Source organism: Balaenoptera ricei, chromosome 16 (assembly GCF_028023285.1).
Source record: "Balaenoptera ricei isolate mBalRic1 chromosome 16, mBalRic1.hap2, whole genome shotgun sequence".
Classification (NCBI taxonomy): Eukaryota; Metazoa; Chordata; class Mammalia; order Artiodactyla; family Balaenopteridae; genus Balaenoptera; species Balaenoptera ricei.
This window is the reverse complement of record NC_082654.1, coordinates 48,524,186-48,551,257: the sequence shown is the minus strand read 5'-3', so window position 1 is coordinate 48,551,257 and position 27,072 is coordinate 48,524,186. Positions and strand designations below refer to the sequence as shown.

General features: G+C 43.5%; 1 protein-coding gene across 2 annotated transcripts in view; it reads left to right on the top strand.

Moving 5' to 3' along the window:
• Positions 1–27,072, top strand: part of WDFY4 (WDFY family member 4) — a 252,587-nt gene that overhangs the window by 141,267 nt on the left and 84,248 nt on the right. For both annotated transcript variants that reach the window (XM_059899978.1, XM_059899979.1), the window contains 4 exons: positions 6,506–6,583; positions 12,555–12,761; positions 14,169–14,220; positions 17,336–17,499. In XM_059899978.1, coding sequence (XP_059755961.1) covers positions 6,506–6,583; positions 12,555–12,761; positions 14,169–14,220; positions 17,336–17,499 — 501 coding nt within the window. The remainder of the gene's footprint in view (positions 1–6,505; positions 6,584–12,554; positions 12,762–14,168; positions 14,221–17,335; positions 17,500–27,072) is intronic.

Genomic DNA, 27,072 nt, shown 5'->3' with positions numbered 1-27,072 from the left:
AAAAATTATTGAGACTTCAAAGAGCTGTTGTTTATATCGATTGTATCTATTGATATTTACCATGTTAGAAATTAAAACAGAATTTTAAAAATAAGGCATTAATTCATTTTAAGACAGCAGTAATAAATCTATTATATGTAAGCATAAATAGCATTTTTAATAAATAACTATAATTTTCAAAACAAAAAATTGTGAAAAGAGTAGTACTGTTTTATATTTTTGCAAATTCCTTAATATCTATCTGGCTTAGTAGAAGACAGCTGGATTCTCATATCTGCTTCTTTATTCAATCAGTTGTAATATTTTTAATAAATAACTATAATTTTCAAAACAAAAAATTGTGAAAAGAGTAGTACTGTTTTTTTTTTGTTTTTTGTTTTTTTTAAAACTTTGGGTTTATTTATTTATTTATTTATTTTATTTATGGCTGTGTTGGGTCTTCGTTTCTGTGCGAGGGCTTTCTCTAGTTGCGGCAAGTGGGGGCCACTCTTCATCGCGGTGCGCGGGCCTCTCACTATTGCAGCCTCTCTTGTTGCGGAGCACAAGCTCCAGACACGCAGGCTCAGTAGTTGTGGCTCACGGGCCTAGTTGCTCCGCGGCATGTGGGATCTTCCCAGACCAGGGCTCGAACCCGTGTCCCCTGCATTGGCAGGCAGATTCTCAACCACTGCACCACCAGGGAAGCCCAGTAGTACTGTTTTATATTTTTGCAAATTCCTTAATATCTATCTGGCTTAGTAGAAGACAGCTGGATTCTCATATCTGCTTCTTTATTCAATCAGTTGTAATAGTTTTTTTTTTTTTTTTTGGTTGAAATACATGAAGAAAATCTGGTCTTTCACAGATATGTAGTTAGAAAAGAAAGGAGTATTTTAATAGAATTTTCAGAAAATTATAGGTATTCTTCTTTGATACTACACCAAAATTCAACAAGTAGTAGTTTCTGAAAGGTTACTTGAAACTTTTATCAGTGAAATTTTTGTACTCTGTTACAGTAAAATGTATTGATTATCTTGTACTTTGAATGGATATTTTAACCCATACATGATTTGTAACATGCATTGGAGCATGCAAGTAACATACAATGAGAATATTGGTTCCCTGAGTTACGAGATCTCCCAAACGTTGACATGTTTCATTATGCAATATGGAAAAATCATATTCATGTACCACCAATCTTATCAGAAAAATATTTATCTACTGAGAAACTGTCAGGCTCACAGAGGCAGGTACAAGCTTTTCAACATTCTAATATTCGAAATTTGAAAGCCCAAATTTCATCATAGGCAGAAAATACTGTCAGTGGTTTTATTTGATATGACAGGTTCACTTTGTTCATTTTCAAGAAAAGATCTGCTAAATATCCAAGTGTTCATAACTTTAGTTTTGTCTGTCAGTCATTCTTTCAAATAAAAGTGATGTTCTATGACAAAAGCAACTAGTTCAGCTCACAACTCTAACCATTATACAAGTGCTTTTCCTTGAAATGACCATCATGGTTTTTGGTATTCAGAAGTGCTTTATGCAGATTTCCCATTTATCACACAGACTATTAAAAAAGACTGTATTCAAAGATTGAGATTTCATAAAATTAATCATTTGTACTGTTTCATCAATGACATTCTTTTTTTTTTTTTTTTCAAAGTTGTACTTCTATGTAGCAGGACCCTTTTATTTTTCCATTTTATTTATTTTTTTAATAAATTATTTTATTTATTTATTTTTGGCTGCGTTGCATCTTCGTTGCTGCACGCAGGCTCTCTCTAGTTGCGGTGAGCGGGGGCTACTCTTCATTGTGGTGTACGGGCTTCTCATTGCGGTGGCTTCTCCTGTTGTGGAGCACGGGCTGTAGGTGCACAGGCTTCAGTAGTTGCAGCACACGGGCTCAGTAGTTGTGGCTCGCGGACTCTAGAGCACAGGCTCAGCAGTTGTGGCACATGGGCTTAGTTGCTCCTCGGCATGTGGGATCTTCCCAGACCAGGGATCAAACCCATGTTCCTTGCATTGGCAGGTGGATTCTCAACCACTGCGCCACCAGGGAAGCCCCATCAATGACATTCTTAAGTGAAGATTTTTTTTTTTTCCTATGAGTTCCTAGTGGTGAGGACTACATATAATGATTATTTTGCAAATTGTAGATTCACATGCAATGGTAAGAAATAATACAGAGCGATCCCATGTACCCTTTATCCAGTTTCCCACAATGGTATCATCTTGCAAAACTGTAATACAGTATCACATCACGAAACATTTCCATCACTACAAGTTCTCATGTTGCCCTTTTGGGATTGTCTTTTCTTACTCAGCATAATTCTGTTCAGATTCATCCAGGTTGTTGCATGTATCAACAGTTCATTCTTTTTTATTGCTGAGCAGTGTTCCATAGTATGGATGTTTCATAGTTTCTTTAATCATTCACCTATTGAAGGTCATCTGGGTTGTTTCCAGTTTTTGTCTATTATGAATAAAGCTTCTATAAACATTCATGTACAGGTTATTGTGTGAGTATAAGTTTTCATTTCACTGTGATAAATCCCCAGAGATTACAACTGCTGGATACTATGGTAGTTGCCTAGATTTGAAAAAAATCTACTGACCTATTTTCCAGAGTGGCTGTACCATACATTCCACCAGCAATGTATGAGTGATCAAGTTGCTCTGTATCATCACCAGCATTTGGTGTTGTCACCTCTTAATTTTAACCATTCAGATAGGTGTGTAGTGATTTCTCATTGCGGTTTTTATTTTCATTTTCTTAATGGATAATGGTGTAGAACATAGTGCTCATGTGCTTCCTTGCGATCTGCATGTCCCCTTTATGTCTATTCATGTCTTTTGTGCATATTCTAATGGGATTTTTTTTTTCCTGCTGTTGAGATTTAAGAGTTCTTCATACTAGTCCTTTGATTGATGTGACTTGCAAATATTTTCTCCTAGATTGTAGCGTATTATTACATCATTTTTATGTGGGTTTTTGTGGAGCAAAAGTTTTTAATGTTGATGAGATCCAATTCATTATTTTTTTTCTTTTATGCTTTTGGTGTAAAATCTAAGAACTTCAGCAATTTGTTGAATGAGAGCAATAAAAGCAGACATCTTTGGTTTGTTTCCAGTCTTAGAGAGAAAGCATTTATTGTTTCACATTAAATATAATGTTAGCTATGGGGTTTTGTAGATGATCTTTATTACGTTAAGGTAGTTCCCCTCTATTCCTGGTTTTCTGAGAGTTTTATTATGAATGAATGTTGAATTTTTTCAAATGCTATTCTGCATCAATTGATATAATCATGTCATTTTCTTCTTTAACCTACTAATATGGTAGATTATATTGATTGCTTTTTGGGTATTTACCAGCTTTGTGTTCCTGGAATAAACCCACTTGGTCATTGTATGTAATTCTTTTTATGCATTGCTAAGTTCTATTTGCTAATATTTTGTTAAGAATTTTTATATCTCTATTACAATAGCCAGGACATGGAAGCAACCTAAGTGTCCATTGACAGATGAATGGATAAAGAAGATGTGGTGCATACATACAATGGAATATTACTCAGCCGTAAAAAGAAACGAAATTGAGTTATTTGTAGTGAGGTGGATGGACCTAGAGAGTGTCATACAGAGTGAAGTAAGTCAGAAAGAGAAAAACAAATACCGTATGCTAATACATATATATAGAATCTTAAAAAAAAAAAAAAACACAAACTGGTTCTGAAGAACCTAGGGATAGGAGAGGAGTAAAGACGCAGACATAGAGAATGGGCTTGAGGACACGGGGAGAGAGAAGGGTAAGCTGGGACGAAGTGAGAGAGTAGTATGGACATATATACACTACCAAATGTAAAATAGATAGCTAGTGGGAAGCAGCCGCATAGCACAGGGAGATCAGCTCGGTGCTTTGTGACCACCTAGAGGGTGGGATAGGGAGGTTGGGAGGGAGACGCAAGAGGGAGGGGATACCAGGATATGTGTATATGTATAGCTGATTCACTTTGTTATACAGCAGAAACTAACACACCATTGTAAAGCAATTATACTCCAATAAAGATGTTAAAAAAAGAAAAAAGAAATAAGAAAGAATTTTTGCATCTCTATTCATGAAAGATAGGTTTATTTTCCTGTACCCTATTTGTCTGGTTGTGGTGTAAAAGTATAAGGGTATTGCTAGCTTCATAAAACAAATTGGGAAGTGTACCAATTTTTTCTATTTTCTGGAAGATATTTTGTAAAATTTATGTTAATTCTTGCTTAAATATTTTGTAAAATACTCAAGCAAAATCATATGGACCTGGAAATTTATTTGGGGGGCGTATTTAAATTATGAATTCAATTTCCTTAACTGTTATAGTCTATTCCAATGATCTATATTATATTGGTTGAGATATGGTAATTTATGTTTTTGCAAAGAATTTGTCCATTTAATCTAAGTTGTCACATTTATGTGTATGTAGTTATTTGTAATATTCCCTTGCTATCTTTTTGATGTCTGCGGGGTCTGTAGGGATAGCCTCTATTTCATTCTTTATATTGGCAATATGTGTCTTCTTTTTATCTTTGTCAGTATTTCTACAGGTTTGTAAGTTTTATCGATCTTTTCAAAGAAGCAGTTTTGTTTCAATGATTTTCTCCATGTTCTTCTGTTTTTAATTGCATTGATTTCTGCTCTTACTTTTGTTATTTCCTTCCTTCTGCTTGCTTTGGGTTTATTTTTCTCTTTTATTCTAGTTCCTTGAGTGGGATCTTAGATTGACTTAAAATGTTTACTCTTTTTTTTTTCAGATAAGCTCTATGATACAAAACATTTTAAGATTACATCATTTAAAAATATTTTAATTTAAGATCTTTTCATCTTTATTAGGGTAAAATTGTATATATTTAAGATTCACAACTTGATGTTTTGATGCACATATACATTGTGAAATAATCACCACAATCAAGGTAATTCACAGTTACCTTTTACTTTCTGATGGACCACTTAAGTTCTAACTTCTTAACAAATTTCGAATATATAGTACAATATTGTTAACTAGAGTCAACAATGCTGTACATTAGATTTTCAGAACTCACTATTTTGCATGACTGAAGCTCTGTATCCTGTAATCAACATATCCCCATTTCTGCCTCTCCCCAGCTCCTGGAAACCACCATTCTACTCTCTACTTCTATGAATTTGACTATTTTAGAGTCCATATATAAGTGAGATCATGCAATGTTCTGGCTTATTTCACTTAGCATAGTGTCCTCCAGGGTCATCTATGTTGTTGCAAACAGCACAGTTTCCTTCTTTTTAAAGGCTGAATTTTATATATACATAAAACTTATATATATAATGAACTGTATGATGATGGTTTTTTTTCTTTTGTTCTGTTAATGTGATGTATCACCTTGATTGATTTGCATACATTGAACCATCCTTGCATCCCAGGGATAAATCCTACTTGATCATGGTTTATGATTCTTGTAATGTGCTGTTGAATTCTGTTTGCCAGTATTTTATGGAGGATTTTTGCATCTGTGTTCATCAGGGATATTGCTCTTTAATTTTCTTTTTTTGTGGTGTCTTTGCCTGACTTTGGTATTAGAGTGATGCTGGCCTCATATGATGAGTTAGGAAGTATTCCCTCTTCTTCTATTTTTTGGAAATTTAAGAAGGTTTGGTATTAATTCTTCTTTGAATATTTGATAGAATTCTCCTGTGAAGCCATCCGGTCCTGGGCTTTTCTTTTTTGAGAAGTATTTGATCACTAATTTAACCTCCCTATTTGTTATTGGTCTGTTCAGATTTTCTAAAACTTAACTCTTTTCTAATGCATGCATTTGGTGACATATATTTCTCTCTCAGCATTGTTTTAGCTATGCGACAAATTTTGATACATACTGTACTATGTATTTTTAGAAATTTCCCTTGAGACTTACTTTTTGATCCATGTATTATTTAGAAGTATATTGTTTAGTTCCCAAGTGTTTGGAGATTTCCTGTTACTGATTTCAGTTTGATTCTGTTATGATCAGAGAACATATTTTACAGGTTTTAATTTTTTAAAAATTTGTTGAGATTTGTTTTATGGTCCAACATGTAGTTTGTCTTGGTATATATTTTGTTGGGGCTTGAAAAATGTGTATTTTACTATTGTTGGGTGCACTATTCCATAAATGTGAGTTACTTGAACATTTTTTTTAGAATTCCATTTTAATTTATCTATTATATTCTAGATTTTCTAGTTATTCTTGGGAGGAAGATTTATCTGCTACAAGCTAGTTCATCGTAGCTGGAAGTGGAAGTAACCCATAAGCATGTATGTGAGTGTGTATGTGAATGTAACAGCATAGGTGATACATGTATTCATGAGGTTGTGATTGATTTGACCAACAAGTCCTGTAACTCTTACCTCCCCCGACAACTGGTCAGAGTAGAGAAGTTCTTATCTAAAATCACAGCTGTTATTAGCTGTTATTTAGTGCTTATCTAAAATCACAGCTGTTGTGACTTGTTTTGTCTCTTCTCCAGGACTTCGTGTCATGTATCGAGAACTACAGACGAAAAGGACAGGAACTATATGCATCTCTATACAAAGATCACGTACAGGTAAGAAACAAGGCAATTCCCTTCTTTGCACAGTAGACCAGAATCTACCTTGAACCTGAAATAAAGAATCATAAGAGCCTTTGGTTTAAATTCTAAATTGGCTAAGCCAATAATTGGTCATCAATGAGTCAGTCCTACCTTCATGACCTGTGCCATGGGATTTGGACCCACACTGTCAGCAACTGAGGAGATAGGCAGTGTTTCCATCCACTTATCTACTCATTCATTCATTAGTAAATAGGCATCAATGCCCAGGGTGCCTGAGATCCTGTGCTAGGAGCTAGGGGCACGATTGTAAACACAGCAGACGTGGGCCTCACTCTCAGGTAGCTTACTCTAAAGGAGAGATATACATTAAATAAGTGCACAAATAAATAGATCATTATAACTTGGAAAGAGCAATAGACAGGGAAAATACAAGTATAACGGGAGAGTGTAACAAGGGGAAGACTTCAATTTGGGCAGATCAGAGGCCCTCTCCAAGGAAGTGATCTTTAAGTTGAAATCTGAAGAAGGAGGAATATGGGCTAAAGTATTTTAAGGAAGTGGTTTTGACTAAGGGGAGGGAATGTGTGAAGCTCCTGAGTCAGGAAAGCACTGGATGTCATCAGTTAAGTGGAAGAAGAGGAAGTAACTGGGATGACCTGAGCTGGGAAGGGACAAGGGTGAATGAAGATGAGGCAGGGCCAGAGCAAGCAGAGTGGCTTGCTGCCACTTTAGGGGTTTTGCATGTTCTCCTAAGGACAGTGGGTTGCCACTGATGAGGGTAGGTTTAGATGTTGAAAACCTCTCTCTAGGAGTGATTTCTGTACAGTCTAGGTAAAGAGCACTGGCTGTCATGTCAGGGAGATCTCTATTTGAATCTCAGGCCTGCGCCTTCCTAGGACTGAGACTAGTCTGAGCCTCAGGGTTCCCATCTTTAAGACAGGATAATACTGCCTACCTGTAAAGATTAAAGAGTGAGTATGGAACACCTAGACAGTGGCTGGCAGGGAATAGATGTCCCATATGTAGTTAATGAATGGCTAAGAAGTTGATTTTTAGGTGGTATTATTGTTGTTAACAAAAATTTTCTAAAATGATTGCTAGTAATAGAACACAACAATAGAATTAAAACTTGACAAATTATATTGTTACTTTACAATTTCTCTGTGCCAAAGCCTTGCTAGGTGTAGGAAAGGCAGAGATGATAATGATACTCCTCTGGTTGAAGGTTCTTAACACTCAGTAGAGGGACCAAGAGTAAAGAAATTAAAGCAGGGTGATAAGGCCAATATTAGGAAGTTCTACTACAAAGAGAGGAGCAGTGGGGTTTAAGGAACCATTGGGTGTGCCTGGGGTAAGGTGAGGGGTCAAGGAATGGTGAAACAGTAGTCCCCAAGTTCAAGGGAAACAAAATAGGCTCTGATCAACTTAAGCGAAGTAACCTGATCCAATTCCCTCCATATGTGCTTGTTTGGGAGCCCACAACATGCCCCCACGAATAGGGATTTGTGAGATGCACAGCGTACACCCCAGAAACATACAGACTAGCAACACAGCCTCCCAGGTTGTGCTACATAAGGAGGTGGGCAATTTATTAGACATGCAGGGGTGGGAGAGGCGGTTTGGGGGTAGGTGCACTGCACTGCTGGGTAGGTGTCCTGCTGGCTTATATTTGTGTGTTATCTGTGCCCCTTGGACAGGACCTCGCATGTGAGTGCCTTACTACTTGAATTCACCAACTTCATTCAGGACTAGCAGTATGGCTAATAAATTCAGCTGCCATTGGGGGAAAAATAAGATGAATCATTTAGGATTGTATCCTTTATTTAGGGATATCCCCATCACGCTTGTTCCATTTCAAGACAGAGGATGTTGTTTATCTAAACTTTCAAATCAGCATCTAGTCAAGAGTTTGACCATTTCTTTTCTTATGGTTGGAAAAGCCTGGAAGATTTGGTCATGGCTAGGAGAAATGTGCTCTGTGGTAACTGGTGGATTTCTGCTGAAATTTGAAAAACTGAAGGTTAATGGGGAAGGACAGAAGAACCTCGGCAGAGGCTCTAAGCCCATAAGGCAAGGGTCCAGCCTCCTGGAACATCAGTCTGGCTTATTTTCAGCAGCGGGCCTGACTGGAGCTCAGAGAATACTTTAGAAAGTGGTACAGAGTTTTACTGTTGATTGAAGTATTTTTGAGAAAATCAGCATTTTGAGGCTAATCCATGAGGATACTTTCCAAGTGTTTAAATATTTAAGACAGATTGTTTCGACGTTTAAAAGAATGCAGGTGTTATCACCGTCTACCAGAGATAATGGGGTCTGGAGTGTTCACCCGGCTTTCTTTTAAGGGGTAGTAGACTGTCCCGACGAAGGCCCCACTCCACTTCCAGAGAAGTCAAGTCCAAGTTCTGGAAAGAAATCAGCCTTGTGAAATATGCCATGTTCTTCAAGGACAGCTTCTCCTCATTACACTCCATGAGGTCCTTCCAAGAGGGTGGAGATAATGAGGTTCAAGGGCCCCCGCCCACACGGCTCTCAGTAACAGGTTGCGTAAGGCTTTTCCAACTGGGCATTTTACTTACACCTGAGAGGTCACTGGAGATGCAGGTGCTCACAGCATGACAAGATAGCGTCACCCAGTGCCCTGGAGGCTAACCCAAGCATCATCTGTATACCTCATCATCCCATCACCAGCAAATCGTGCAATTCTGATATTTAATCTCCCCAATTTCTCATCACTCCAGAAGTGCCGACGAAAACAGGTGCCTCTGCTCTGGCCCTGCCCAGATGCCCCTTTGCCATTTCCAGTTACATTTGTTCTCTTCTCTGTGGTCCGGCTGCTCTGGCTCTGCTCTGTGATATACCCAGGCCATCTGTTCTTATACTGAGTCCTCATCATACCTTACAGACGTGCCTCATTTTGTCTATATTTTTTTAAAAATTACAATTTTTACTGCTTAAAGTTCTATGCAAGATGCCTTCCACCCCAGAAATGGCCTTTCTTTTAGTGTGTGAGGGACACTGCCCTGTCCCCTCTCTTTTCGGCTGTCTGGGGGCCAACAGGCTGTTTCCATTTCTTGCTCAGTCTCTATATATCCATTACATTTTGGTAACAGCTCTTTCAGATGTAACTATCAGAAACTCAACTCAAACTGGCTTAGGCAACACATGAAATATTTTGAAAAATCCAGGAGAAGATCACACTTCAAGAAGAGCTGGATCCAGGTATTCAAACTCTGCTTTAAGGAATCTGCCTCCTCTCTCCCTCTCTCTCTTTTCTTTCTCTCTTTTTCACACACACACACACACACACAAACACATGTTCACGCAAACATAAACACACAAGTGTATGAGATTACTAATATGTTTGAGGCAACAAGGCACATGGAGGAGAGAGCTTTTGAGGCTGGAGTGAACTCATGCTCTGCTCCCCAGTCTATACATCCTGGAACCAAGCAGGGCTCATATAAAGGGTGGGAAATTATCTAACTTGCACAAAGGGACTGTCTCATTGCTGAGAGGCCTGCCTGTAGGCTGTGTATGCCTCAATGCAGATACATCAGGTGCCTTTTCCTGATGCACATAAGGTTGGCCAGCGCAATGTGGGCAGCCTTGAACGTGTACACATCCACCTGTCGGCAGTCTGCTCTATACGGGCTCTAGAGGCCACCAGTTCCAGTCCCAGAGAATGATGCTCACTAGTCCATCCTACAACCATTCATTACCCACTGAAGCCAGGGCTGGGGTCAGCTGCACCCCAGCACCGGGAACTGAAATTAGGGAAGGTCTGGTTGCCAAGAGGAAAGTCTCAGTGATGCTACCCAAGAGTTTCTATTCGGCTGAGAATCATAGCTGCCTCTAATACACCAGCATCCCTGCCCCTGTGTCTGGTGTGGCATTTGGCCCACTCGAGGTTTGAACTGAATGCGGACCTTACCTTGTGCAGAAGCATGGGCATTACAGAACACCTTGCAGGTTCAGGAACTCAGGACTTTTGCTTATTTAGTCATCTCATGTCCTTTGTCTTGGGACCACATACAGCCTTCCATCATGGACTAAACAATCATTCATCTCTGAGGCATGAATGAGGGATCCTATCACTGACACACATCTGTCTAGCTGCAGATATTCAGACAACACATTTGCCCTGTGATGAAGACTCAGGCAGCCGTGAACCTCCAGGTTGCATAGGTGAAGCCTTAGGGTGGAAGGGATGCTCTTAAAAGACTAATTTGAAACCCCGGATGAACAACCCAATAGCTTGGGATTGTTCATCCTCTGTGAAGCTCAATATGGAATTACAAATGCAGCAGCAATCTCCTAGGAGCTGAAATATTTTCCCCAAACAAGTGTTCATTTCATATAACCAAATCCCTTATAAAAGGCTTTGGATAGTCATTATTTTTCTGGAGTTTTTTATTAAACAATTAGAGTACTTGTAAAATGCTATAACTATTTAGGATATGAATTTAAAATCTGTGGAGAAACAAAATAATCTTGTTTTGAAATAGAATTTGCTTTATTCACAATAATAATACTAACTGCTTAAGTTGGGTAAGGCACCGTATTAAACTCTTGAAAATATTGTCTCATTTGATCCTTACATAAACCCATGGTATTATTATTGTGGTAATATTACTAACAGAATTTGACTGATGAGGATGCTAAGTCTCCTTCAGATTAAACTGCTAGTGAAAAGCAGAAACATCGTGACAGCCCAGGTTCATCGGACACCAAAAGACCATGTACTTAGAACTATACCGTATGTCATGTTTTTGTGAGAATTTTCAAGTTCTGAGAACGATTTTCCCATTCAAAATGGTCTAGATCTAAGTCTGCCAGTCTTTGAAGTAATACTGGCAGAAATCAAGACTTAATGAAATGATACCAGGGCCTTAGGAAAAGAATCAAGCACGCAGGCTGAAGTGAAGGCTCTGGAATTAGACAGGCTGGGTTTCAGTCTTAGCTTGGTCACCGGTTGGTCCTTGGGGAAGTCACTTCTCCTCTCCTAGACTTGGTTCCTTCATGAGGATAATAGAAAGTACTTACAAGTTCCAAGACTCACTTATGGTGTCATTGTGTAGAGGAAATGAGATAGAGCAGGTGAGAGGCTCAGCCTCATACATGACAATGAGTTTCTTTTCGCTTTATGTTACGTTTGTGAGGTCTGTGCTTCTTGTCATTAACACTTTCACCTTTCAGTTTTCTGAAAAATTAAAATTAAAATGTAGGGCACATACCATCAAATATTTGAATAGTTGGAAGAGTTCACCCTGCAGACAAAGTTGATTCTGCTGTCCAAACTGAATTGAAATGTTACCTTGAGAGATGATGTAGGAAACTTCAGTGTGGCATACAAAAGCAATTTAGGGGTGTCGATGTATTTTGTAAAAGGTTTGAGTTATACTCTAGCAGAAGATATAACAGTCAAGTGCTATGTATGCAAACAATGAGGATTTCATAGATATTAGGATTATTTTCATTAACATCAAAGGTTTTAGCTTCTTTGAATATTCTCACCACACTTCCAGTCCAGACACCGGAAGGAGGGCTTTCAGCATCATTTTGAAGGGTAGGGGCCATGGTAAAATTCCCTGTCCATTTTGAAGGGTAGGGGCTGTGGTGAGGTTCTGTGTCCATTCTACCAAATAGCTGTCCAATCCTCTGATGAACAGTATGGGGACCTTTGGGACCTGTTACTTTCTGCACAGCACCCAGCAGTCACGAGGCTCTGCAGGCCAAAGGGCAGAGGGTTTTTTCCTCCTCGAAGCTGAATTCAATGGTCTCAAAGCTGAAAAACTGATTTCTTCTCCTGGCCTGGTCCTAGCTTCAGAGAGTACACTACACACCCTGAAGGTGCTTGGGGCTGCCTATAGGGGTGATTTTCCTCAGGCAATTATGGGGGGTTTGGTCTGTTCACCCCAGGAGGTTTGGGGCCAGGCTGGTGAGGAAATGTGTCCAGAGGTGACGCTGTACTTCTGCTTCCCAGAGGCGGAGATGTGGCAAAATCAAGGCAGCCAACGCCTGGGCCAGGATCCAGGAGCAGCTTTTTGGGGAGCTGGGCTTGTGGCGTCAGATGGCAGAAGCCACGCCCTGCTCCCGGTGGGAACTGGACTGGAGAGAAGGACCAGCTCGCATGAGGAAACGTATCAGACGCTTGTCTCCACTGGAGGCCCTGAGTCGAGAAAGGCTCAAGGTAAGAATTAGATGCAACAAGACAGGATGCTTCCAGACGGGCAGTGTGTAGGGAGGTGTCTCCTTAGCTTTTCCATCTGATGTTGTTTCCATCAGGAGTACTTTGGCATGGACAGGTAGGAGAGATAATGCGTGCAGTTAACTGTAGGAGTGCTGTAATGCATTCTTGGTGCTGTTTAACAGAAGGAAAGAATCACTAACTCCCCAGGTACATAGAAGGGATGCTATAAATACAGGCTGAATGAATGAAAAAAATAAGTGAGTGAGTGGTTCATATATACACCACTGACCCAGCACCACGCTGACATCCATAGAAGTCCGTTAGAATGGTCTGGATGCCAGCGTTTGAAAAGAGCCACGTGATGGGCACTGTCTGCTTGTACAAGTTATGTGTCATAGAGCAGTCATAACCAGCCCTTCTATGGGCATTACTGTGCAAGCAAATCCCGTATCAAGTCTTACGATGGAAATATCTTGAACTCAGCTATTTCTGCAAGCTTGAGCCAGTGACCCACTTAGTCCAAATGACACTGAAGCTGCACTGGATTCCCAGGCAACGGAATCTGGACGGTCCCCAGGTGTTTGCTGTAATGAAGCTTGGACTCTCTGGTCAAACTTACATTTTTGCCTTTTAAATGATGAAGAACCATCCTTGGCTTGGTAGTAGATATAGAAAAATCTGTTAATAGCATTTCATGTCCTCATTGAACAATTCTGATTTAAGATATTCTAAAAAGCAGCCTTTCCAAACCCTGGAACACAAGACATTTCCTTCTGCATTCATCCTGAGTTACAATGTTGGGCTTATTCTCTAGTCTGTAACCTCAGAATCTTTTACCCACATTAAATCCTTTATAAAACCTAATGAAAAAATTATATTTCATTTATTCAGTAGACATTTTAGTTTTTAGTGTATTGTCTATAAACATCTGGTGATATATAGTATTTTTCCCTCAATACATTTCTTAGGAAATGGAGGCAGGAAAAATAAGCCTGCGCATGGTGCTGATGTCAAGGCCAAATGCTGGCTATGGAACCTAGTCCCTGGTCTCTTGGGCTGTCCAGCCCCAGACCCTGTCCCTGGTCCCCTCTCCAGGGTGGCCCATACCACAGACAGCCAGGATACTCTCTACTCCCCTTTGACATAATCTTTGGTAATTACTGTAAATCCTACTTAATGGAAGATTGTGGGTTTTTTCCCCTTTGACTCAAGAACATTAATACTTGCATTTTATTGTGGTCCTTTAGGATTTGGCATTTTGCTCCCCTTGCCTTTGAGTCTTCAGTGTATGAGTGATTTGAAGGAGCCATATGCATGTGTGTGTATGTGTTTGTGAATCTATGTAATGGGGGGTGGGGCCCATAGGTATCCAGGATTTAATTTCTCTTTTCTCTGGTTTTATTTCAGGAAAGTCAGGACAGAAATGGTGATATTTCTCAATTAAATGATGAAAACCAAGGTATTCAATTTATCTGTATTTTTATTTAACAGTTAAACCAATTCTTGGTTTTATTTAACATCTCCTTAAAGATATGAAGTTAATATATTGTAGGAAGAAAATGCTGCAAGTCTAGAGTAGGGAGTGCAAGGCCTTTCATTACTCTGCTCTCCAGAATGAAGAGGGACCCATTCCAGACCTGAACACTCCACTGGCGGAAGAATTTTGTATTTAGGTTGCAACAATAAGAATTTTTTTCAGGGAAACTATCTTGTCAATTTGCTATATGAGGGAAACCTTAAAAGTGCCCCCCGAAATACTAATACATGTTCAGTATGTGACCCAAAACACCTAGGCGGAAAATAGGAAAATATTTTAGAGCAAAATTGGATGGGATAAATATTTAATACTTAACACTGAATTCTCTGATTGTGAAGATGACAGATATAATGGTCATTATTTTTTTTTTTTTTTTTTTTTTTTTTTTTTTTAAAGACTATTTTTCAAGGGGATGATTTTTTTTTTTTTTTAATAGCTACTTTATTATTTATTTATTTATTTTTGTTTGTGTTTGGGTCTTCGGTTCGTGCGAGGGCTTTCTCTAGTTGCGGCAAGCGGGGGCCACTCTTCATCGCGGTGCGGGGACCGCTCTTCATTGCGGTGCGCGGGCCTTTTCACTATCGCGGCCCCTCCCGTTGCGGGGCACAGGCTCCAGACGCGCAGGCTCAGTAGTTGTGGCTCACGGGTCCAGCTGCTCCGTGGCATGTGGGATCTTCCCAGACCAGGGCTCGAACCCGTGTCCCCTGCATTAGCAGGCAGATTCTCAACCACTGCGCCACCAGGGAAGCCCATAATGGTCATTATTATTTCTCCAATTTAAAAAAGCACTTTGAATCGTTGATGTTTATGCTTACCCTTTGTGTAATACCCATGGAGGAATTTGGTTGAGTTGATATGCTAAAAATCTAGTTTATTTTCAGAGGTCATTTTGGCCCTAACGCATCAAATACATACCAAACACACACACAGACACATACACTATATTTCAGATTTTGTGTTTCTACCAAAGACTCTACCTTTTGCTTCAAACACTCTCTGTCTGTGAGTTTCACTGTATCCTAGGCTGCAGCTTATATCATATCCTTAACCAAGTGACAACTTCCTAGAGCTGATCAGACTTGTTTCATTTAGTGGCTTAGCACCGGATTTTGCGTGGAGCTTGCTATCTTGTCAGTCTGCAGTAACAAAGCCCAGAAATGAGGATCTTGAGCTCTGATCCCAGGTTGATTTGGGGGTCCCACTTGGGACTTGGGATTACAGTGTAACACTCATATTTTGGCTTCTCTTCTTTCCATCCCAAGCCCCATAACCCTAAGATCAGAAGGAGAATCTGCCTGCTCTCCCTCTCAAAATGGGTGGCTGCAGAGGGTACAGTGGTAGAAAGCAGGTGTTTGATTTTATGTGGACTAGGGCCATGGGCTGCTAAGTCCCCTTGTCCCCTATATGCAGGGCCTCTGGTCACCTATGATCCCAGGCCTCCTCCATGTTTCCAGCATGGACCCCCAACTCCCAGTAGGGAGCTCAGTCAGAGGAGAAGAAAGGGCTGTGATTCTTCACCATGCCTTCCTGGGTGCCTATATCTACACAGTGTTTTCTCTGCCTGAGGGAAAGCCTCTGATGGATGTTGCTGTGAGCAGCAGGCACTTACATTCATCCAGGTGTGAGGTTCCCAGGTGGGGAGGAGGTCAAAGAGATGAGCATCTTGCCACAAAGAAAGTGGCCAGTAGCACCCTGACCTTGCAGCCATGTGCTGCCCCGCGCAGGTGGACACCCAGGACAGGGTGGAGGAGAAAAATCTAGAGATCCACACAGGTATGTACTTAGCTCGCACCCAAATGCACATGCACAGGAGTGCATCCTTTGGAAATAAGTCTAGATGTACACACAAATGATTGCAGCACAGTGGATTTTGGTAGTGTAGAAATAGAAACTAGTTGTATCTCTAAAAAATAGGAGGTGAGTTGGGTGATTATGGAATAGTCACACACTAGATTATTACAGCCACTTAAGTTGCTTTCTAAGAACTTTTAATGGAAAGTGCTCATGGTGTAATCTTGAGCAAAAAAGTTAGAAAAGAAACACTATAAATTCAGTATAATTCTTACCATGTCAGAAATTACGTTATGTGTGTACATATACATGTGTGTACAAAAAAGATGTCAGAGTTAAACCAAATTGTGGCCAGGGAGGACAAGCAGCCTAGAGGTGAAAAGATCAGCCTCTGGACTCAGAGGGACTTGGTTCAGATTCGGCCTCTAGTTCTTAGTAGCCGTATGACCTTGAGCAAAATAATTAGCCTTTGTCAATTTCTTCATTTGTAAAGTGAGGATGGAATGGAATCTACAAGCTAGGTAGGACTGGATGAAAAATGTCCAGCACATTTAAAGTATCCAGCACAGAGAAAGTGCTCACTAAACAGGAGCTGTTGTTATTAGCACTCTCTCTGGGTGCGTGGGTGATACTTGTTTTATTTCTCATAATTTTTAATTTCTCACAATTTCATGGGTTTTCCAAGTTTTTTACATTAAGAAAATAGTATTTCCATAATTAGGAAAAAAACCCCACTCTTAAAAGAGTGAAGAGGGGACCTCCCTGGCGGTCCAGAGGTTAAGACTCTGCACTTCCACTGCAGGGGGCATGGGTTTGATCCCTGCTCGGGGAACTAAGATCCCGGCATGCCGCGTGGTGCGGCCAAAAAAAAAAACAACAAGAGTGAATCAAGTGAAGTTCAGAAAAAGCAAATCTTCGGTGACCCTCTGGGACCCTCTAGGAAATTGCTTTACTGATTAATGAAGGTGAATTTGAAACATCCCCCCTGGTCACTGGAGAGTTGCAGAGCAGGCAGGCCCGGGTACATCTTCCAGAGTGAATCAACCTGCAGGTGTGTTCCACATGATAGGGTCAGAGGGGTGTGTCCACTTTCAGAAACAGTGAGGGACACGCTGGGATCCACATCATTCACGGCTGCCCTGAAACCTTGCAGATCCTCCCAGGGACTTGGGCCCAGGCTGTGCACCGTCCCTCGTGACTCCAAGTGGCTCATGCACAAACTGTATGTCCCTTTTTGCTGCTGCAGATGAACTGACACCAAAGGAAGCTGAGAGCGAGAGAGATGAGGCAGTAGACTGCACCCAGCTGACCTTCTTCCCCGCCTTACATGAAAGCCTGCACTCTGAAGATTTCTTGGAACTGTGTCGGGAAAGACAAGTCATTTTACAAGAGCTTCTTGATCATGAAAAGGTAACACAGCCCATCATGATTATTCTTTAAACACTGTCAGACATGAGAGAACTAAGCTTTCTGCACTCACATGGGAGGTGATATCTCCATTCACCATAAAAAAATCAATAAGCAAAAACGACGGCATGCTCCTAAATTTATGGGCCCAGAGCAAGGGTGCAAATGCCCACACATCTTGCATCAAAATGTTTAGAAGATATAAATCAAGTGAATAAACTGTTAAATGAAATATGTTCTAATGTCCTATAGTGACCTTTATAATAACCTAGGGGGCCAGTTTCAAATTTAGAATTCTTGACCTTCTTGTAATTCAGCACCTTGGCCCCCTGCTCACAGCCTGACCACTTGAGGGATCCATCCCATGCCTGAGTGAGGGGCCCTGGTGGATGTGTTTGGACACGTGACCCATATGTCCCAGCTGTCCCCACACTCCTCACCTTGAAACCAGCTCCCCTTGGCCGCCACTGAGGCCTAGAGGAAGCACACTTGTAGCACCTTCAGCCCTCGGAAGGGTGGACCTGGAGATACAGTATGCACAGCCAGGAGGCAGGCTGGGCCAGTTAACAGGGAAATCCATTGTTGGGGATGCCTGGAGCTGGGTTGTGGGAGCCCAGGCTCTTGGTGTGCATGCATGTCCCCTGGGTATACCTGGAAGAGGGTCAGGGGGTCCCCCTGAAGTACAGGAACAGGGAAGGGCCCTCTTATACAAGTCTAAGAAAGTATGGAAGATGAAGCACATGTCTTAAAGTAAAACAGACCTGAGCTAAAAATCCCAACTTGGCCACATATTAAATGGCCTGCTACCTAACCTTCGTGAGCCTCAGTTATTCTCATCTTTAATATGGAGTGCATGGCAACCATTTCACAAAATTCTCATAAGGCTTAAACGGGATAATGGAAGCAAAGTGACTAGCATAGCACCCAGCACGCATGAGGTGGCTCATTAAAGACTAATTCTCTTCCCTTTCCAAAGGTTGAGTGGTTTAAGGGCTGGGTAGACTTCCATCTGTCTCTTCCCTCAACTCTTCTGTATGGGATGTAAGTGAAGAAGATGCCCCAGCAAAACAGAGGAGCAGGCAGGGCGGGGCTGGCAAGACATGCAGGGGCTACCTGGAGACGAATGCATGAGAGCTGAGGGCTAGTCTGGCTGCAGGGTGGAGGAGAGTGGAGCTGAACTACGGGCCACCGAGTAAGCAGCCTGGATATCCAGGAGCAAGTGACAAGCTCAGAGAGCTTGTGATGGGCGTGAGCAATGTGCAGAAACTGAAGCATGTCCTTTCCAGGGGCAGATTCCTTGCAGAGACTCCTGCAGGGTGTCAGACTGGGATTGACTCCTTCCAGGGTTTGGGTAAAAGGGCTGGCTTGAAGTGCATTGGCCAAATGGATGACTTCAGAACTTCTGCCAAGTTGTTTAGCTGCTTTCAGATTTGGGTAGCAGTTCAATCAAAACAATCCTGGAACAACAAGGTCCTTATACATGCTGAACCCACAGCTTTCAGCCAGAGAGCACATTTGCAAGTCCCTATCACACCTCACCACCGTGCCTTTGCTCATGCTGGTTTGTCTATCTGTGGTGCTCTGCACGCTAGACTCCTAGCAGCTGACTCTCCAAAGCCCATCTTGCCTGGTCCCCAGTCTGAAACCTGGAGAGTTGGTCTCTCCCTCATCCCTGTCTCTACTGCCCGCTGCATCTCCACCTACCCTTGCTCCTGACATACAGGCTAACCTTCCCCACTTCACCTGTCTGCCTCTCTCACTCTACTGATGCTCCTTGATGGAGGGACCCCCAGGTGCCTAACCTCAGGCATGCCTGGAGAAGCCTGTCAGTAAACGCCGATGAATGAAGATTGATTATATTCACGTTCATTTTATTTTGATTATGGAAGTAGTGTAGTCTACTGTGTGAAAGTTTAAAAAATGGATATAAAACATACATATGTAACATATACATATATATTTATATATGGGTGTATACATAGCCACAATATCCAGCTGCTGAGTACTAACAGCTGGTAACAGTTTGAACATATCATATATGTTCATATAGGTAAATGGATATTTAGTAAATGCCTAGTCAATTGGAAACAGCTAAGAGATCAATGCTTTCTTACTCTTAAAACTTTTCTTTGCCTTATGCCCTCAAAGGATCATATAAAGCAGTGATTCTCAGCAGGGGGCAGCTTTACCCCCCCCCCCACCCCCCGCCCCTGGGGACAGACATTTGCCAATGTCTGGAGACATTTTTAGTTGTCATGATGTGGTGGAGAGGGGTTGCTTCTGGCATCTAGGGGGCAGAGGCCAGGGATGCTGCTTCACATCCTACAATGCTCAGAAGAGCAGAAAATAATTATTCAGTCCCAAATGTCTATAGTGTCAAGGTGAGAAATCCTGATATGATGGATGCATATTAAACAGATTAAAACCAAACCCCAGCCATCCCTTCCTACTTTCCTGATTAGGGTAAGGAAATACTGGATTATATATTGTCTCCATATTGGCTCTTTTCATCATTTTGATAAGAAGAGAGCAGTGGCAATGCTTTGGTTTTATTTGGTGTCTTAATTTTATATTGCTGCCGTAACAAATTACCAAAACCTTGGTGACTTAAAGCAGCGCACATTTATTATCTCAGAAGTCTGAGCACAACATGGCCCAGCTGGTTCTCTGCTTAGAGTCTCACAGGGCTGAAACCGAGGTGTTGGCAGGGCTGCATTTCTTTCTAGAGGCTCTGGGGATGAATCCATTTCCAAGCTCATTCAGGTGTTGGCAGAATTCAGTTCCATGCTTCCGTAGGACTGAGTTCCCTGTTCTTGGCTGGCTGTCAGCCAGGGGTCGTTCTCCGCTTCTAGAGGCCACCCACATCCCTTGCCTGTGGCTCTCTTCCTGCATCTTCAAGGCCAGCTGCAGTAGCCTTCTCACACTACAGGTCTCTCTGAGCTGCTTCTGCCTCATCTTCCCTCCCCCTCATCTCCCCTCTGCCTCCCTCTTCCATTGAATCTCTCCCACCAACTCTTCTGCCTTCCTCTTCTGCTGCTAAGGCTTCATGGGAATTGGACCCACCAAATAATCCAGGGTAATCTCCCTATTTTAAGGTCCACTGATTTGCAACCTTAATTTCATCTGGAATGAAAAATAATTTCAAGCCCTTCAAGCAGCACCTAGGTTAGTATATGATGGGATAACCAGGGATGAGGCTCTTGGGGGACATCTTTGTCCCCAAATACTGCCTGCCACATCTGGCATCACTGAGGGGCCACATGTCACCTAATCCATGCCCTGCCTTCCAAGAAGGGCTTCTGCAGGTGGCCTGACTCCCATGTGCTGGCCAAGACCAGCCAGGTGGCTCCAGCCCTCACTGGGCTGGGCTGAGGGCAAGGTCTGGAGTTTACAGTCCCGGCCAGAGCTAGTCCCAGCGTGGCCTGTGCAGCAGGTTCTTGCCTTTGGTACTTGTCCTGGCCTCTGAGAGTCTTAGTTTTGCTAATCGTCCCACCCAGCAACGCTTCACTCAGGGGTCTTGTTGGGGGAGCCAGAGCCTGAAGCCCACAGGTGACTGACTTTCCCAGCCTCTGAGAGGCAGGTCAGGAGCAGGAAGAGGCTGTTCTCTCGTTTTCCCCTGCCTTGTACTTAAACTTCAGTCTTTCCGGATCTCCATGTCACACAGCAGGAAGCTGTCAGAATGCCACATGTGGCTCACCGTGGTGGCAGGGACTCCAGGCTGTGCGGACAGGAACATGTGAAACGCAGCAGGGTCTGAGGCAGGAGCTGTCCTGATTCTGCTTAGTGCTTGCGGTCCCCTTACCTGCCAGGAGGGGCCGCACGAGGTTGGGGGCTGGGGCACAGAGGGACTGAGCAGGGCAAGGCAAGGCGATTCTTGACGTTGTCCAGACATTGGTTCTTTGCATGAGTTGTTTTGATCCGTTTCGTTGGGTTGTGCTTGTTGCCTGTGACTTCATGGTAAACTGTGGGAGAGATTCTTTCCCAATTCAGCCTGAGTTCCTGCATGGTCACTGGAACCAGACACACCTGCTCCCTGGAGAAGCAGGTCTAGGAGACTGGCCAGGGTCACCTGGGGACAGGCTCCCAGGAGGCTAGGTGGACAGAGGCACTAGCCTGGTCCCAGTCCTGCCTCCACCACTTACACTGCGTGTCTTTGCCCCAAATCGGCGCAGAGGAACTCTCGGTGGCTTGTATCTGCTAGTATCACTGTGATCGTGGCTCTTTTAATGGTACCTTAGCATTTGTTCTCTCCAAGAAGGAGGGAGGAGTGGGGTATGAACCCTGGTACCTAAGCCGTGGCCCCGAGGAAGTGGGAACGGGCCTGTCAGTGCAAATGAGGAAACGCTCCTGTTTAAACCCAGCCCCAGCCGGCTTCCGGGGCTTCCAGGATGCTCCTGGGGGCCTGTGAAGCCAGGAACTGTGGAGGTTGGGCAAGTGTTGAGCTTGGACAAAATGGGGGAATCCAGGTCTGAGTGGGTCTGTTTCCTGCTGAGATGGTGGAGGATGTGACAGAGGGTCAGGGTAGAGCCCACGAGAAACCTGACCTGCTGGGATGGGGCCCATCTAGGGTTCTATGTCCACTACAAAATACAGCGTTTTGTGGGAAAGAGGGAAGTTGCTGGGTTTGGGGCCTGGATTGATGTGTGGTGAGTCCCCTGAATTTAAAGCCTGAGGCAGAGAGGAGCATAGGGAAGCCCGCCTGGGAACTCAGGGACATCCATGGGCTGGAAGAGTGGGCTGAGTCGGGTCTGGGCTGCAGAGCTGATTGTGGAGCGGGCCCTTGTGACCTGGCCCCCTCCACTGCCCACACCTCCACCAGCCAGATCCTCGCAGCCTCATGCCCACCCACTCACCACTCCCCTGCAACCAGAGGCCTCCTCCTGGGTGAGCCTGTGCTGACGTGTCCGTCCCCAGAGCACTCATAGCGACGGGCCGCCCACAGCGCTCTGCTCACTCTGCTGCCGGCGTCTTCCTTGTCACACGGCTCTGTGGTTATTCCTGAGTCTTCCTGTGATGCCTTTAAAGGCAGGGACAGGCTGGAATTTATTCTTGTCTCTCCCTTCCCTGACTCATAGTATTTGTGCTCTGGAAAGATCTGCTGAACTGGAGAACACAGCTGTATCACCGGACCGTCCATGGGGAGCGCCCCGCTCCGGTGTGCCTTGCGGCAGTGTAGGGGCTCCCGGCGTGGGCAGCCGGCCCGCCGCAGGGACATGGGTCTGCTCTCGAGCACCTCGGGAACTGGCCTGAGGGGCGGCATGCCCTGGGCATACCTGTTCACTGGGGGAGCCCCTCTGGGAGCAGGTAAGGCATGGCTGAGCAGGCCTGGCTGCCTTGCAGATCCACCACCACCAAGGAAGAAGATGCCAACAGTTCATGCCCAGGAGGGCAGCTTGGCCCAGGGCAAGTGCTCAGACTGGATGGAGAGCCTCGTTCTGCTCTTTGTTTATCACTATTATTGGCAAAAGCGTCAGTAGCTGGACGTCTGGAGCACTTGCTTTGGGTGCTTTTCATACATCTCATCGAGTCTCACCATGGGCCCTGTGAAGGAGGCTTTATCATTTTCATCTTAAAGATGGCAGAAGCAGAGCCGAGAGAGGCTGCTAACTGGAGTTGCTCGGATTTCATCTCAGCTCTGTCTTACTCCAAGTTTGTGTGGTTTTTCCTCTTTCTCCTAGCTCCTAGCCTACTATGTTGGGCAAGTTACATAAACTCTCCACCACCCTGTTCTTCAACAACCTTCCTGTATTGGGCCTTGGACATGTTGGCTCCAGGACCCCTCTACTTCCTCTGCAAATGTTCTGGTTGATGCCGCCTCAGGCAGGCAGGCCTGCAGGTTCCTCACCATGCACGGCGTCTCCGCCAGGACATAGCGTGACACGCATGTGCCAGCCTGCCTGCCTGCCGGCCTGCACATGACTTAGCCCCAGCTCCTTAATCCTTGTCCATTCTGCTTATTGTCAAGGGCAGGAACTGGAAGTCGAGGAAGGGAGGATTGTTGCACTGACCCTGGAACCATGAACGTGTTTAAGCAAACATATAGAAAGTTTGACCACGGCAGGCGTGTGTGTGTGTGTGTGTGTGTGTGTAGGTGTGTAGGTGGTTATTTTCTGCATTTCCCCAGACTAATATTTTCTGCTTGTGTTGAAACATTTTGAGGCAAGTATTGTTGTAAGCTGAGAATTCCCCTAATGAAGAGGTCTCCATAAGACCTTTTGGGTCTTGTGCTTTTTCTAAGTGAAAGCACACCCACAGCAGTGTGTATGTGGTTGGTGTGCGCCCAGGCTCAGAAAACCTGGAGCACCTGCCTTCAAGTGGCCATCACATAAAGTGGGCAGGCAGCCCGTGGCGAGCCCTGGCTCCTCCTCCCCTGCCATCTCAGAAGCGCTTGCTTTCATGGTCTTTGCCGGATGCAGCCCAGGAGACTCCGGGGCACATCTCCTTCCAGACTTCTGGATGGCTTGTCCCGACAGAGGCCTCTGGGGGAAGCAGGCAGACCTGGAGCTCGGAATGGCAGCAGCTTAACTCATTTCTTTGTGAGAACATTGGAGCTCTGATCGCCTCTAGCGATACCTGGGATGGTAATTATTCTGTGCCACTTTTGCGTCATTGATTAATGATTCCCAGAACCATGAACACATTTCTCTGCAAACAGCTCCATTTGACATGAGGAGTGGTTTATTTAATGTATGTTAACTGTGGGCTTGTGTCAGCTGCTGCGTCGTTGGGGATGGTCCCTTGTTCCCCCTCCACAGAGCTGCTCACAGAAGTGAAGTGAGTCTCCACTTAAAAAAATGTGCTTCCAGACCCAGTCCAGACTTAGAACTCACATGGGAGTTGTTTTTACTGTTGCTGTTCTTTTTAATTAAATGAAAAACTAAACATTTATTTTTTTTTCATACAAACTCAATGTAAAATATTAGTTTGACCTTGTTAGAAATGAAATCAGCTCAAAGGGAGATAATTTTGCTCTGAACAGCAGGGAGCAGCATCAAGCTCTTCGTAGGTATCTTTAGCTGAAGTCATTTGTAGAAAGCGAAGAATTGTGTTAACCTTTGCACGTAGTAACTTTCCCCCTGGGTGAGTCGCCGCGAGTAACTTTCTAGAATACAGAGCTGCACATGTCATCCCTACTGAACACCTTCTGAGACTCTCTTCGGCATACTTTGTGCACAAAGCCACTTCTGAGCTGGCCCTGTGCTTCCCTGGACTTGCTTCCCTTACCCTTACATGAGTGGGCGAGTGGGCACACACACACACCTGCCTTTTTACTCTAATTATACAGAACGACTTATAATCTCTAAACATGTCCAACTGGCTCAAGACGTTGTACCTTGCAAAGTTTCTCCTCTGTTTTAATCGTCTCAACACCCAACCTCAGCTTTAGGGTCACCTCCTTGGGACCCACTTCTCTGATGTCACCTGCCCCCCACCTCTGGGCACTGTCTGGGCCAGGCACTCTCCTCTGTGCCCTCAGAATGCTTGTATTTTCCCCCAACCCCATGCTGTACCAGGACAGTTGGTATTCTTCTCTCTTTCCTGTTAGACCATGCGCACCACAAGATGTGCTTTCCCTCCCTTTATGTTGGTGTGGAGGCACAGGCCAAACATTCAATATGTATCTATTAAATGAAAGCATGAGCAAATGGATGAGTTACAGCAATGTGCCTGCATGTGATGGGACCTCATCTTTCATAGCCTTGCTGGTGTCCACAGATCAGTTTCTAAGTATGGTTTTCAGATCATCTGCATCAGAATCATCTGGGCTGCCTATTAAAATGCAAATTCCGGGGCCCATTCTGCGCTTGCTGAATCAGAACAACTGGGAATGTAACCCGGGAAGATAAACTTTAACAAGCTGCCTGGGTGATTCTCATATATACTAACTTCTCAAATAAATGCTGAGATCCACAAGTCTGGGTTTTACGATATACAGAGCTGCCCTGGCTAGAAACATGCTTCAACTTCAGTCACTGAGTGCAGATTCTAAATGCAGCTAATGCTACACACTGTGCTTTGAACAGTTCGGGACTTGTAATCCTTTTCACATTATGCTGGTGCAGTTCCATCCTTTTCCATTTGGTCTCCCCTGAGCCAGCAGAGAAAGGGTGGAGGCTTGGCTGTTGGCAGGCTTGCTGTGGAAGTGGCACATGCAGGCAGGCAGGGGGCATCCCTGCTCCTTGTCTCCACCTGAAAATATGAGCTGCCATCAAGAGATCCAAGTGTTATATTTCTTCTCAGATCTGCCAAATTGACATGTAAAAATAGTATCTCCTTATTGTTTTAATATACATTTCTTTGATTACTAGTGTGACTGAATGCTCCATCTAAAAGTGATCAATAGAGAAAAAGTAGATGCCCGAATTCATAGGTAGCCAACACAAATGGAATTGAAATAGTCTCTCTCCTTTTTGATACTTAACTTTTTCTCAGCAATCTGTACTGTTTTTTGAGATAAGAGAATACTTATTCCATACACCACTGTAACAGAATGTATTGATAACAAGGTCTAGGTGAGCAGACGTATGGAAAGGGAAGCGTGACACATGTGAGCAGGGTTGAAGCTTTCTTTGCAGTAGCTTTTTCGCACAAGTGTAAGAGAATGTACACGTTAGCTCTGTTACTGGGTACTTCACGTGACAGCTCTGAATCTCACTTCTTCTGCCTATAAAATTAGGGCATTGTACTCAATTGCAGACTAGTAATGCTGGAAAAAATCTTCAGGGAGCCTCCAGTTGGCCTCCCCCTTTTGCACCCTGAGGCCTGCCTCTAGGAGAATGTGCTGGCGTGGGCTTCCATAGAATGTCCCAGCCAATTGTTGTCCCTCTGACTTGAGCTCTGGCAGTTTTGGATTTCCAGACAACCTGTTCCTTATCATACACAGAACCAGGTGTGGCCATGTACTTGGTTATTCACTCATCAGGAATGATAATATATCATCTAGCTGATCCTAAAAAATTCTACTTATGAAGCTGAAGTTCCACTCTTTTTAAAGTGATAGATAGAATCACGGCAGGAGGGAATTCTTAATCATGATTAAACTTGGGGGTGGAGCCCTCTCAGGGCTAATTTAAATGGAAGAGCAGGGAATAGTTCACTTGGGTTCATTTTCCAGTTTTTAGAATGCCACTCTTTTCTAGCAGAATCAATTTTTAAGCTATAAACCCAGCTCTCACCAGACATTTTTCTTGTGGTTTGGTTTATTCTGGTTGTTACTTAATTCTCCCCACGGGAAAACATCAGGAGATCATGGAAACATGCTGCAGCCCCTGCTCTTGGCACCACAGAGTTTGGGTGAGGGGGGGGCATCATGGGGAGGGGAGAGGTTTGGGAGGTACATAGGCCTGGACTGTGCCTGGGCCCCGCACGTGAGCATGTGAATGTGAGGACGAAGCATCCTCCTTACAAAGGCATAAGAAAAACGTTTCAACGGCTTGGCATAGGGGGCATAAACACCCTGCAACAATGCTGCTGGGAGTGTAAATTAGTGTCACCTTGCAGGAGGGCAGGCTGGCACTAGATCACAATTTAAAATATCCACATCCTTGACCTGCAGTTCTACTTCTAGGAATTCAA